Source organism: Neolamprologus multifasciatus, chromosome 11, assembly GCF_963576455.1.
Source record: "Neolamprologus multifasciatus chromosome 11, fNeoMul1.2, whole genome shotgun sequence".
Classification (NCBI taxonomy): domain Eukaryota; kingdom Metazoa; phylum Chordata; class Actinopteri; order Cichliformes; family Cichlidae; genus Neolamprologus; species Neolamprologus multifasciatus.
Genome location: NC_140449.1, coordinates 26,196,165 through 26,211,073, shown reverse-complemented (window position 1 = coordinate 26,211,073; position 14,909 = coordinate 26,196,165). Strand labels below are relative to the sequence as shown.

General features: G+C 41.8%; 1 protein-coding gene across 6 annotated transcripts in view; it reads left to right on the top strand.

The window, feature by feature from the left end:
* Positions 1–3,835: 3,835 nt before the first annotated feature.
* LOC146508631 (uncharacterized) overlaps positions 3,836–14,909 on the top strand; it is a 65,001-nt gene continuing 53,927 nt past the window's right edge. For 4 of the 6 annotated variants that reach the window (XR_014876719.1, XR_014876718.1, XR_014876717.1 and 1 more), the window contains exon 1: positions 4,286–4,591. Coding sequence is in view for 1 of the 6 variants with exons in the window: in XM_085176541.1 (XP_085032667.1) it covers positions 4,524–4,591 (68 nt within the window). In the remaining 5 variants the exon portion in view is untranslated. Of the gene's footprint in view, positions 4,245–4,285; positions 4,592–14,909 lie in introns of those variants that run through there. The other 2 variants (XR_014876721.1, XR_014876720.1) reach the window with 2 other exon arrangements.

Sequence of the window (14,909 nt, the reverse complement as noted above, 5' to 3'; positions counted from 1 at the left end):
ATTACTTAACATAACTTTATTTTGTCATTTCGGCCAACACCTTTGACATAATGTTTTGCCATTTGAGGTGTGGTGTATTCATTTTGTGACATATAATTAATACAAAGTCCCTAGTTTACATGATGAGGTTTTAGGTCAGATTTGCTGACCTTATCATAACTGTTTTGCTCTTCAAACTAAACAAAAAAATGTATCAGCCATAGGTTGTGTTTTGTAACAGTTTATCTCAAGATGTTTGTTTGATGTAACCTGTTTTAGTTAAAAAGGATGCATAAATCCTGAGATTTATGCATCCTTTCATATCAATCCACCGGTAACAAACGCGAAAAAAAACAAAGGAAAACAATTTTCCTTCCTTCTCCAGTCATTTAGCTCCCCCTCATTTTTATAGGACTTTATTAATTCTTGAGAACACAAGGGGTTAACAAGTGACAAGATTCCAAAAGACCCTAGACCTTTCCTAAAAATAACATTTGAGGGAAAACCTGCTTGTGCATTAACCAGTGTGTCAGCAGTAAATCCTTCACAACACTCTCACACAAACTGACTTTATTAGCCGTTCCATTAATGCCCGTCTATTTTTTTTTATGTTTTCCCTTTACGGTCCCGGCATGACTTATACAACCACAGGTTTGCTTTTTGTGATTTGTTGCCCCTAAATGGAATAACAACAGCAAGAAGAATACCGAAGCGGCTACTGCCAAGACATTACAAAGGTTCCTCGGCGCTGAATGGCACAAGGCAAAAGACTAGCGTTTTTATAGCTGTCAAAAAGGGCTCTGAGAATGCCCGCACCGAAGTGCGTTTAAAAGTGATGGAGTGGGCTTGAGTAAAGAGAGTTGGGAGCTTTTAATGCAACAGAACATAAGAAAACAAAGATCCTAAGGTCATATTTAAGTGTGTTATTGACTGGGGCAAAAACAAATCTAAACACAACTCATACACAGTACTTTAAAAGCTTAAACTAACTCAATAAAACTCACGTAGTTGAATGTGGGACCACTGAACAGCAGTCATAAAAAGAAGGTCTTTAAATAAACCAATAAAATGTATATTCAGATCTTAGGGAGAAGTACAGAAAACAATCAAGAGTAATGATGCAGAAAACTCCCCCTTTGTCTGGCATATTATTACATATCGCATTATTGATTTTTACTGAAGCATCAAGTAGTGTTTTTGTCTCACAACCGTGTCTAACTGCTTTATATACTGTTAATATAGTCAAGCAATCCCAAAACTACAAGTTAGGTCATAAGTTAAATCGGAGACAGCCTGCGATGATTAATGTGGAGCAAAAAGGACTTCCTGCACTAATCTGTATTCATTTTTTTAAGACCTGCAAATTAAACAGCAAGAATTCAACACATTAAACGATTTCCCTTTGGGTGCATGAGTTTTCTGTGCATCCCAAAAGAGTTGCAAATTGTTCTTGAAGTTTTACACCGTGACAATGCTGCTTTTACTATATGTTATTAATGTTAGGCTGCGGCACAAAATAGGACTGTGTTAGAGTTTCAGGATATTAATAAGAAAAGAAAGTTGAATGAAATCAGCACTTGGGTCCAAATAGAAAAACCTAATAAATGCAGTGAAGGAAGAAAAAAAGAATGCCTTGCTCGGAACTATATTGGAGAAGAAGCATAAAGTCTTTGAAAATGCCTTTTTCAGAGTTTCAAGGAACTTTGGTGCAGAAAGTTATGGGACTTATAAGAAAGGCAATGGGCATGGATACTAAAATAAAAATAGTGCTTCCATTTATGAATAGATGGACTTTGGAGGTGGCAGATGACCAAAGCAGCCAGATGATCAGACTGGAGATGGCTGAGAGAGCAGGGGTCGCAGGGTTATGTTTGTCTTTGTGCACACTCTTGACTGGGTGCTCACTCGTTTCCTTCCCAGAAAACTTTGGAAACTTGGGTGTAGTTTCTGACTTTCGTCCCTCCTTCCTTCTTCCCTTCCCTGTTTCCTTTCCCTCTACCACTCAATCTGGGAGTCATGCTAATGACCCCGCTGTCTGCCCTGGCAGTTTCTCATAACACAACTTATCAGCACAGAGCAGGAGTATGGGTATTTTTAAACTCTCTTGCACACACACACACGCGCGCACTTACATGCATATACTTTCTTACTATTCAGTAGACTCGCGGGGAACCTGTGCTGAGGTCCAGATTGAAAATGTGATGTGTGCTAATGCATTCAGAACAGAGGTGAGGTTGGTCCTTTCCTTTTCTGTAAGCCAGCAGTGGGAACACCAGCCCCAATATGGTAAGCTAGAAAGGCGAGCACATTACAGTGGCTGAGTAATGAGAACCATGGAGCTCCAGTCATTCCCACATTCACACACACACACACACACACACAGAGGCTGGTCTGTGGGAGTGTGTGAAGCAGTATAAGACTCCAGCAGAGTAGTACCAGTGCTATCCTCTCCTGATGGTGATGCTGTGTGAAGTGCAGAGCTGTTCGACACAGACTCCAGCTGCTGCTGCCCTGTATTCAAATGGCACCACAAGACATCGGCACGCTGTCTCTTGGTTCTTATTAGACTCAGCCTCTCACTCTTTTTGTCTCTTGTCTTTTTTTTTGTTTTTTCTTCTCCCAAACCTCTCAACTTATGTACACCCGCGGCATCCCACTTTTGCTTTGCTTCCCCCCCCTCTCTCCGCCTCCCCTTTTCTTTACTTCTTTCCTCTTCTTGTCATGTGTTCTGTGCTCTTGTGACTGTTAGGCATCAATTTGTGGCACATCAAAAGATGTGGAGGGGGGAAAGAGGATGCATGGGGAGAGAAGTTTATAAGTATTCTTAATTTATTTGCTGAGTGCCTTCAAAGGAACATCTGAGAATCTCAGCGCTTTATTTATGTCAATTGCTGTTTTTTGTTTTTTTTTGTTGCTTTTTTTATTCCACAGTCATGCAACTTTTACTTGTAAAAATCGTGGGGGATCAGTCAGGTTGTGGGATCAGTCAGGTTGTGTACATGTGCTAAAAATACACATTGTAGCATGCAGCACATGTCAGTGTGTGCATTTGTATTTGTGAGTGGGCGTTCTGTGACAGCAAACATTTTCACGAAGCAAAATAGAGAGGTGAGACACTGGAGTTTGCAGCATGCTGGTTTTCCACTTTATCACGTGCACTCAGATCCACACAAAGTACAAACAATGAGTCAGCCTTATATAAAGTATATGAGGGATGTATGTGTGCAGGGTTATGGTGCACTGATGGTTATCTAAAGTTTGGAAATAATGTTTAAACAACACATTTACACATTTCAAAACCTTGAAAATGTATTCACAAGTTATATATAGTCACACCGACATATTCTTGCTTACTGTAACATGTTGAAAACTACTTTTAGGGAATTTTATCTTTAAAAAAATGACAATATTGCTATGTAAGATGCCTACTGAAGGGGATTTTTTTAATATATATTTCACACATGGTGTCATTAGGATCTATATGCTTAAAGGATGAACAAATTTATACAACTGAAAGAAGCAAGATGAAGGAAATTCAAACATGAAAAGTAACAACAAAAAATAATTCATAATTCAAGTTTCCAAGAGGTAATTATTATTATAATTAAATAATTAATTTAGCCACTTAAAGCATTAGAAATACTGAAAAAAATACAGGCCCATCAGACTAATGCCCGGTAAGTATAAATACTTTTTTTTAAATTTTTTGCTTAAAAAATGAATAAATAAATAAATAAAATGTTCTATAGCGCAATAAAAAAGGTAACTTACACATAATGTATCGCTCAATATTGGAATACGATTATTAATGTCACATTTGAATGCCAAACCACTCTGCATTTAATTATTTGTTATTATTAATTTCCGTCTCTTTTCTCCAGGTCACCCCCAACTGGTCTGGCAGATGACCGCCTGTCCCTGAGCCTGGTTCTGCCAGGGTTTCTTCCTGCTAAAATCGAGTTTTTCCTTCCTGCGGTTTTCTCTGTTTTCTTTATATTATTGTAGGGTCTCTTTACCTTACAATATAAAGTGCCTTGAGGCTATATGAATTAAATTCAATTGAAACTGGACAACAACAAACATGAAGGGCACATAGAAAAAAGGAGTGTGGAGAGTGGAGTGACGGTATACTGGATGCAGGTGGTCTTATGTAGCATTAGTGAGTTTAAAGACTTACCTGTTCTACACCTGTTTCTCACTTGAACCGGAAAACAGACGTGATGAATTCGAAGCTACCGGTAGCTGAAAAATGAAGTTGACCTCTGGTGAGTGCGCATGCTCGACGGCTGCCTGAGCTAACTTTACTACAATGTTAGCACAATAAGCTAGTTTCCCCCCCCCCCCCCCCCCCCCCAAACTTTATTGAAATTATAAAGCGAACAGTACAATAAGCTAGTTTAATATCAGTGTGTGTAAGCTAGCAAACCAACAGTCAGACTACGATGTAAATAAACGAGAACCACAGACTGGAGTAAAGTTTAGCTCTGAGGGTGGAGAGTGGACTCTGTGGCTCCAACCAGCAATACTGTGTATTTCACAGGTGGATGCTGTCATCACCAGTATTGAAAGAAAGGCTAAATTCAACTTTAAATAGACTACATGGTGCGTTTTGGTAAGTAATCTGTAGTGACGTTCAACTAATTCCCCTTAGTACAATGTTTGTTGGGTTAATTGTTAGTTAGTTAGTTTTTCGATATAATTGTAGGAAATAAACTGATAACTAATCCAACAATGATTACAGTAACTACAGGATAGTTAAATAAAACACTGATTGGGTAGTTCGGATGCTATTAATTGTATCTTTTTGTCAAAGATACAACAGCATCTAACAGTAACTTACTAACTAATATGGCTGATTCGGGCAAGCTGCTTTGGTCTAAGGGTCTAGTATTCTAAAAAGTCTTATTTCCTATTTTTTAATTTCCCATCACAGTAAAATGCAAAACAATTTCTGCAATCTAAAAGAGACAGAAGTTACCAAAGAAAATTTCCTCCAATCTCTTCTGAACTCACTGAAAAACCAAACTAGACTAAAACAGCAGAAAACAAGCAAAACAAAAATAAATTTTGTTTTTAATTTGATAATATCTTCTAGTAGAGCTGCGCCAGCTGTGAAATTTTAGATCAGTACCCATGTTTAAAATAAAAAATTTGCCCAGTAGCTGAAAGTCTTGAAGGATTTTCTCAATTCTTTCATATTTGGAAATTCGATCCACAAACCCGTTGGAACTTAACACAAAACAGCATACAGGGGAATATTGGACAGTATTGACTTACTTTGATTTTTTTAATGTGCTATCCCTTTTTTTTGGCGCTATCATGCAAGATCACTGCTTGAATGTTGGCATGTTCAGTGGTGTTCAAAATGACTTTAATTTGGTTAGTTTAGTGTCTGCTGTCACTTGGCGTGCCTTGCATAGTGCCTGAGTGGAGTTTGCAGTGAGAGGACACCTGAACTGTTTATTATTTCTGAGGCAAAAATAAGATGGAAAACCTTCAGTCAGCACTTGGTCCATCTGAGCCAGACTCATTTTAAAAGACAAGCAGCTCTTCCACTGAGGGATCCAGGGTCACCAGTATATGCTAATAGGAAATCTCTGTGGACTTGCAGTTTCTCATCACATAACCCATCTGCACAACACAGTGGCTGTGTATTTTAGACTCTGCTGCAGCCTGCCTTCCTCTCTTCCTCCCTGTCTTTCTCTCTCCCCTCTTCTGTCTTACTGTCTTTTCTCAGACTCACATATATGTGGTGGGTTGAGCAAGAGCACCTAAACTCACACACACAAAGTGCGCACTCACGCACACACACATACACACGCGCACACAGCAGGAGTGGGGCCTGCAGCTCCTGGGTGTTTTGTGGGTTGGATTCACACCGATGCTTTCTCTGACTGCACTATTGTTATTTAAATGTGGGAGGGCGATCAGCAGCAAGCATTAATGGCATCCTCAGCACTGCGGCTTCTGCACAAGACACACACACTTGCACGCACAAAAGCGTACGCACATAGACATGCACACGTGCACGTGCGAGACTCACACTTTCACGCAAACCTTGTGGATGCACCTTGAGGGCCATATGAATAACAAATACCTCTGCCATCTGCAATACCACAGAGTATTCCCGACCATTTCGGCACATTAGTCAGCAGTCCTTTGACTTAGGCTCTCCACGCACTACTTGGTGTATTAGCAGCAATCTCCCTCGCCACGATACGCTGCGTTTAAGAAAGTGCAGTTTGAAGAGAAGTTTGTTTTCTAAGCTTAAACTTTATGTCGCTGCCGATCTGACCTTGTCCTCTCGAGTTTGATGTAATGGGAGGTGCTTGAGTCATTTGTTGCGGCGATGTTTTGTTCTGTCAAGGCCAATCTGAGCCCGGCTCGAATACCTGTGGTGATGGTATCGTTTTAAACTGGTGAAGACCTCCCCCACCTCCCCGACACTGCCAGACCAAATGGGATTAGACAGGCACCCCTGGCCATTAACACTTGATCCTTACCTGATTTCTTTCTCCCTAGGAAACCACGGCTGAAATAGTCAGACATGTTGCCTTTCGATTCCACATGATAAAAGATGTTAGTTCAGAACTGTGGCAAGTGAGTCCAGCGGTCTTATAATGCAGCAAAATGAATTTGGAAGAAAGTTTTGTCGTCTTCCAAGTTCATAATGTAGTAGAAATTATATGCAGTGGAGTATTTTTTTAAGTTGCAACACAATATTTGAATTTGAGGCTTAGCTCAGTACTGTCATTGTTGGTGGTTGTGATTGTTTGACAGAATTTGGCAGTTGCATATATTTTCATGGGCTGAAATTCACTTAGATTTTGGTTATTTTGGTACCCTAACAATTTATTTCCAATGATGTGTAGACACAGATATACATCAAACTAACCTGCAAGGTCAAAATAGACATAATTGATGCTTTTGTATAGTCCATTTTTGCAGGGTATTTCTAGTTTTCAGATGAGTGCATATTATAGGTATTAGACACCAGATTCCCTAACATACTTGTCACATCCATAGATACTCATTTGGAGATGGTCTTGGAATATTTGTGAATTTCAGTCAAAGCATATATGGCGACAGGTCTGCTAATCCTGCTAAACACCCAAGCTGTCATAATGTTAGTGTCTGTAGACACTAAGGTTTTGTTTAGATGGCCAACATTTAGGTACACTTAGTAAATTTTACTTATTATTTAAATTGCTCTTTTAAGTATTCTATGAGGAAATTATTGAACAGCTCTCCAAGTTTATCATGTGCAGAGTTTAAGTTGTTAGTGTCCAAACTGTGCGATATTAAAAACTGCAGCGGCATCTCTACATTTTTGCTCAGCCACTGCAAAGTTTGTGATATGGGGCTAATAATGTTGTAGCCTGTAGTTATTTACTAAGATAATATCTTTCCCACCTGCACTGAGCAAAATTCTTTTGTTTTGCTCTTTTTTTTCCAGCTAAAATTTGAATATGATTTTTAGATGCTTCAAGCCTCGCTGAAAGAGGTTGATATCACTTAAATGCTGAAGTGTTTTAGCACTTTTCTAATATCAGTTTTAGGTCAGCTACATCAATAGATTTTTTTTGATAGATTACTTTTCATTTTGCCTCTCAGAAATTTGTGTAATTGTTTATGTATGTTAACGTCAAGATAATGTAAATTTGGTTTATCACAGAACAAATTTTCTCATTTCTGTGTAATTAAATAAGCAGTTATTTAATAATTATTGCTTACAGTATTGGGTTAACTAACTACTTTGTCTAAAAGAAAGCATAAGAACTAGTAATTACATCTAGTTATTATTAAAAAAAATACTAGAAGGCATTTTTTGTGACAGGAGAGCTGATTTGGAGAGCTCGCAAGCATCTCTGAGTTTATGAGCACAAGAATCTCCTCGGTTCCTTGGAAGTTTGCGTTTCATCGATGTTGATATTTAAATGGAAGCGTTTTTGAGGAACATTCACGAATATGTGTTTTTGTGTGTGTGTGCGTAAGAGTGCATCTGTGTGAGTCCGAGTGTGTGTTGCAGAGTGTTGTCAGAAGTGATCCTATTTTCATTACTCACTGGCTCAAAGGAGGAGGTGAGGCCCTGGCTTGCAGCAGTGATAAATGCATTACCCCAATAAACCCTGTCTCCACTGAGGTGCTGAATGCTGACACGCACACACACAAAAACACAGACACGAGGGAGGTGGTTGGGGAGGAGGTGGTGACAGAGAGAGAGGAAGAAGGATGTATAGATGGAAGGAGTGAAGAGACAATCAGATAAGGAGAGAAAGACAGTGACAGCTAAGAGGAGATGAGAAAGAGAAGATGGAGGAAGAGAAAGGAAAAAAACAACAGAGGTTGGGATACAGGGAAAAAGTGAAAGGGAAAAGTGACAGGTGCCCAGGAAAACGGAGTGACAGCAGAGAGAGGAGACGGAGGAAAGGATGGAGGCAGACACTAAAGAGAAAGAATGAGAGAGAGAGAGTGGAGGGGCAGGTGGAGGGAGTGGTGGGTGCAGAGAAGCAGAAGGTTAGGGGTAGAGGGGTGCTAATGGCTGTATGCAGAGCAGGACTGGAGGGCATGCGGGGGCTTGTGGGAGCAGAGGAGCAGCAGGGTTGGTGGATGGTTTCAGTAGGTATAGATAGGAAGAGAGGTGAAGGATCAGTGGTGTCCAGCTGGCCTCTTCCTCTGCCCCTCATTAGAGTAGCATAGGTCTGTTGAGAATAGTAATCCAGGAGGAGATGAGGTCCATATTCTGTGTGGAGTGTTCATTTCCCCACATGTAGCTTTAAGTTGATTAAATTACCCGTATTCCTGCCTGATCTAACCTCCATTAAGAGACATTCTCACATATGCACACTCCCATTTTTGGATTCAAACCCAAAAAGCTGAGTTTATTTATCAACGTGCCATCAAATTGAAATATTCTAAATGTCTTCATGTAATATTGATTTCATCCACACACAGCCCGGCGCATTTGGTATCATTAAAATGTGGGCGTCTGCACTAGAAGTGTGGTATTGAACAAAGTTTGGATGCGCAGCACAACTTTGTAGTGATTGACATAAACCTTCAGTATGCCAAAATGTGTGCGTTGTTGATATCGTGCATGTTTTTGCTTTTTATTTTGGTGTAAAAACACAGATGTACATGATGTTTAATGTCTTAGGCAGATACACTATATGCGTGTTTATGCATCCATGACTGTGGCCAAAAAATGCTTGTGTGGGCATATTATAGGATGAATGTGCGTGCAAAGGCTGTATGGTTAAAAAGTGTGCGTGTTTAGTAAGAATGCATCTTAGTGTATTTATTTGTAAAGGCAGTTGTTTATGTGTGTGCAGCATATGTGTGTGCATATATGGAATGCGAATATAAAGAATCTGGCCTTGTGTGTATGCAGTGTTTTCATGAATATTTGTGAATGACTGTGGGTGTGTGTGCTCAAACTCCTAATCACCAACTCCCTCCCTCTCTCTCTCTCTTCTTTGCCTCCCAGCCCACCGCCTCTGGTAATGAGGTGAGGGTAGGAGCAGATCAGAACCCTTAGCGAAGTGGACTGGCCCCGTCCTCAGTCGCAGCTACATGCGGGTCAGGCCTCCCTCATTAGCCGCCATCACTGTGACATCACAGGTGAAAGCGGCGGTGTGCAAATTGAAAACACCAAGTTCACCAAATCAAATCAGAACCTGAACAAAGACCTGCCGAGTCTGAGCTTTAAAAAAAGGGGGGGAAATAGAAGAAAGTGTTAAGCAGGTCTTTTTAAATGTTTTTTTAATTTAATTTTATTTTTAATGAATTAGAGGAGGAGCTGGATATTGTGTGTTGAAGTGGTGGGAGGGTGTCTGAGAGGGGTGAGAGGGGAGAATACAATTAAAAGAGAGCAGAGAGTCAGGGGGACTGACCTGGTGATGGGAGAGGAGAAGGGGCAGTTCTGAGTGCACGTGAACCACATAATGAAAGGTTGAACTTTTTGTGGCCAGGCTGGCATACCAAATCAACTCACCCTGGGAGTGTTGAGGGGGACAAGAGGGGAAAGAGTCCGTAGTGCGGCGTGAGAGAGGGAGGAAGGAGAAATGGAAAGATCAAGTGACCTGAATGAAAGAAGCAAAGGCGAAGGAGAGGCACAGACTTTAACGAGGGACAAGGGAGGTAGAGAGGGACTGAGCATGGGAGGGACAGAGGGATGCAGACCAACTAGCTGAATGAGTAGCGAGGAGGAGGCTGGAGAAGGAAAGGAGGGAGAGACGGAGAGAGTGAGAGGCCCCCGCTACGTGGCTGCCATGGGGGCCTGAGTGACAGAAATTAATAATTAGTGACAATGATTGACAGCACTCCCTCCATCTGCGGCTCTCTGCCGCCTCGCAACGCCTGCCTCCGCCAGCGACCGCGGGCACAATGAGCTCCAGAGGGATTGTGGGAGACGCACTTGATTGACAACTGCCTCCTGGAGAGACGAGGGAGGTGGAGTGGTGGGCTGAGGCAGAGGAGAGAGAAAGGAAGGCGTGAAAGAGAGGAGGGTTGGTGTAGGAGAAGGAGCGGTGGAGGGAGAGGTGGGTGAAAGGGGCAAAGAGGGGACAGAACAAGAGAGGGGGGTTGGGAATTTAGGAAGATGGTCAGAGATTGAGGGAAGAAATGCTGCCATCAGCTCCTCTTCTATTATCATCCCCACTTTCTCCATCACACCTAAGGTTGCTCATATTGCCATTCCCTCCTCCACCCTGACACTAGCAGCCTTATGCAAAAGTGACAAATTTACCACAGAAGGGAGGAAATGGATAAATAAAGAGGAGAAAATGAGAAAGCGGGGTTGAGGCCTCGGGTTTCCGTGGTGAGAGGGAATAGCCTGTAAATAGTCATCAGCGGGGAATTTGTCACTCTCTCTGCTTCCGTCCTGTCTCTCTTTTCCTCGCGCCATCCTTCTCCACCCTTCCATCACTCCTGCTAGCCATCCCTACTTTCTTTCTCTTTGCTGTCAGCTGTGACACCACGAAGTGTCTCGGGTTTGCTATGCGCCTTTTCTTTCTCTGGAGGTGGAAATGCATCCGTGTAGGCATGAAACCTTGTATGACGATGTGCAAACCTCATGACATGAAGTCAAACAAACGTCATTTCTCCAACACATTTTTTCCTCTCCTTTTCCCCCCCTTTTTCTTTTATCTTTGTTCCTTATCCGCCCCCGTCACATTTTTCTTCTCTCCCTGCCCTGTTTTTTTCCTCTTTCATTTCATTCCCTTTTGATACCCTTTTTCATCTACTTCCCTCTGGTGTACCCTTCTCTTCATCCTTTTTCCTTCCATGCCAGACCCATTTCAGCCTGCCATGACATGGCCTGAGCTAATGTGCTCCAGTACGGCTTAATCGCTGCACAGGTCTCCAAGGCTTACTGCTACACACTGTAACAAAGTACACTACTTTCCTCAGGGCCACACAGAGAATAGGCTTGTACAGAACACAGCGAGATCCAGTGGGAATCAGTTTCACATCACAACACATTATTGATTTTTTTTTCTTCTCTCCCCCCAAAACAGACACGTTTTTCATTGTTGCTGTAACCTAGCTTCCTATCTCTCTGTCCCTTACAGAGATGGGGAGGGAGCTTAGGATTAAGGTCATGCCCTAGAGGTAAATGCTGTAATGGGTCTTTTCCCCCAGTTTTACTGGTTAACACTTTTTCTACTGAGAATGAACCCATCACTGGTTAGTTTGCACTTTTTCTTTTTTTTTTTTTTGCTATGTCATGTTGCAACAGCTTATACAGCTTTCTCCCTAGACTTCTGCAGCACTGCAAAGAACTAAGTTGGAAAATAATATTTAAAAAAATGATTTTAGTTTTCTTTTTTTGTGCAACTGGAGAGACAGAGGAGAACTTAGTTGTGGGGTTGATAAAAACTTTATTATTTTTTGTTGTTGACATTTTACTGTTCAGGTTGACCTGACTGTGAAGAAGGAGATAGGTTGACACAATATGTGTCTGCTCTTTGGGGAACTTTCTTAGTACATAACTGTCTCAGTTTTTGGCTTTAATGTGTGTTTGTGGGTTAAGAAATTTTTCCTCCTATCCCTCGTTATAGAAAAAGCAGCCAAGTGCTCTCATTTAATTGGTTTTTGTTGAAACATTTGTTGAAAGCAAGTAAATGTCCTTGAACGGCCCGCATCATTTCTTCTTCTCTGTCCATGGCCCAACTGAAGCTTGTAACTTTGCAGCAACCCTGTACTCTTTGTGCGCACATACACACACACACACACACACACACTAAACAGACGGCAAAGAGCACGTGGAGTTGACAGCTGGTAACTGCAGGGCCCAGCAGGTGCAGAGTGTGTGTATGTGTGTGAGCGTGTGGTTGGCCCCAGAGGGCCCCTGACTCATGGCCAGAGAGGCAGGCAGAGGTGTGTGTGTGTGTGTGTGTGTGTGTGTGTATATAATGTGTGTATACATGGTTATAAGGGGGGCCTGGCTGACTGACTAGCCTGGAGTTGACTTCACTTCAGCTCCAGTGATTGATTGCAATAGGCCTGGACATGAGGCGATGTATTGCCCGTGGATACTACCTTTGACTACCTTCATTACATCAATAGCCCTCTCTCGCTCCTCTTTCCTGTTTTGTTGTTGTTATTTGTGTGTTCTTATGGCCTTTTACTGAACTTCGAAGAGTTCACTTTATTATGATAATCGGCACCGGACTGCGAACTTTGTGGAGAGACTCACTTGATGAAATGGATCATCGCTTGGACGCAGGAAAAGTTTGACTTGAATGCAGTGAACATCGAAACTTTTCGTGCACACACCGGAAACTCTTTATCTCTGTATTTTCTTTCCTTTACCAGAACCAGCTTGGTCTTGGTCAGTATGCCATTTGATGGAGTGCTCTTTGCCAGCCCGCCCGCCTCTGGCTATGGTGCCATCTTGAAAAGCGCCGCGGCACACACACCTGGCCTGCCGGCTGCCTCTTTGGTCTGCCTCACCTTTTGTCAGCACCATGTTAATGAAGGCCCTGTCAGTGTCCACTGCTCGCACACTGGGGTGCCTTTTAATGAGTTCGCTATTTGATCACTATAGACACCCGGCATGAACCATGTTCCCTTTTTTTTTTTTCCCTTTTCTTTTTTTTTTCAGATCCCTCATGGTTGCTTCTGCTTCAGTCTTGTATGCATGTTCACAAATTTTGTGTTTGTGTGTGTGAGGGGGGGGGGGGGGGGGTAAAGGGAAAGGAGACAAGGAGGAGGGGGCTGGTCAGCTGATTGGAATCAGTTTATAATAAAAGGGGAGGGTGGTTGTCTTTTAAAAGAAGGGGGGAAAGAAAAGAAAATTATTATTTTTATTCCCCCCTCTCTCTATACCCAAGTGAGTCGTGGCTCTCTCTTTTCAGGGGTAGATGAAAGCAGCTGGGCGCAGGGCTTCCAACAAAAAGTGCCAAGCGATCACAAACAAACCTTCAGATGAATCACATCAAAGGCGCTGCCCCAATTGTTAGCCCTCTCATATCTGCGGAAAATTGGCTCATTAAGGGCAAAAAATGACATTGTTTACATTAGCCGGGGCCCTGATTAGTGCTAGCCATGTTTGTTGTGTTGCTCTGCTGTCCGCTTACCAACAGACCACTTCAGCCGCTCTGCACAATCGCTCCTTTGAAGGCTTTCTTTCTGTGGAAAAAAAAAAGGAGATAGAAAGAGTGAGGACAACAACAACAACAACAAAAAGAAATGGAAAAACAGAGTGGAAAAATACACCAATACACACACACACAAACACATACAACTGCGTTTGCGAACCCACACAAATGGACATGATAGCTTTTTTTCTCTCTCTGCCTCTCTGCTCTCCTCTGCTTATTGGCTTTTCTCTCTTTAGGACTAATTAGGTTGCTTGTGGAAATAAAGGTGATAGGAGAGGACAGTTGGGCCAATGATGAGTCTGTTTGTGCTGTAATTGCACTGATAAAGAGGCTAGTGTTGTTGGCGGCAAAGAAAAGAAAAGAAAGAGCTTGACAATGAAACGCCCAGGGCTCTTCTTTGTGGCGACGGCTCCGTATCTGTGAAAAGAACACCTTTTGTGGAGCAAAGCTTTTGTAAACTGGGATGATTTCTAATCTGTGGAAAGTGCTATGTGTTTTAGACAGGCATGTGTGTGTTTGATCTCATAGATCTAAGGTGTAAGGGTCCTTATACCTTCTCATCTACTACTTGAACTGTTTTTTTCGCTCATCTGCCCTTTTTAAAAAAACAAACAAAACAAAGCTAAACAGACAAAAAACATCTAGACACTGTGGAATCATTCAGCGCTACAAAAGAGATGAAATTAGACTGTTTTAATTTCTAATCACCTCTGCACAGACCCTGTCTTGTTGCATGCTATGCCATGTTATATATGCACAGAGAAAGCTGGACTGTGTTTGTATATTCTCTTTTATGGCATGCTTGAACAGATGCCAAGATTCATAAAAACACCACGGCTAAGACTTTGTATAAAGGTCATGGCCTATAATGCATTATGAACACACTCATAAGATATTATAATGGAATTATGGGGCTGTATATAAACTGAACTAGCATGTCCAGAAAGCTTAAATATGAAATGAGCGTTTCAACTGCTCCAATCCACTGCTGGCATGTTTTACAGAACCACAGTGTGCTTGTTAGGCTGTTATAAATTGTTAATAACAAGCTGAAATGAAGGCTGTTTGTATGTATGTTTAATATGCCAGGTATCTTAATACACAGGCTGACAGCAGCAGTGGCCTTGCTCAGCGTTTATTGCAGCTATTACAAATCTTAAGAAATGCAAAGAAACAGTAAGACTGGGAATGAAGACAAGATAAATACAGAATAATATTTATAGCCGCAGAGTTGAGAGTACCACAGCCACCTGACCGCTGCTATCTCAGTATCTAACAGGTAGGTTTGCTTTCTATTGTCGTCCTTGAACGTGGCACCTGTTT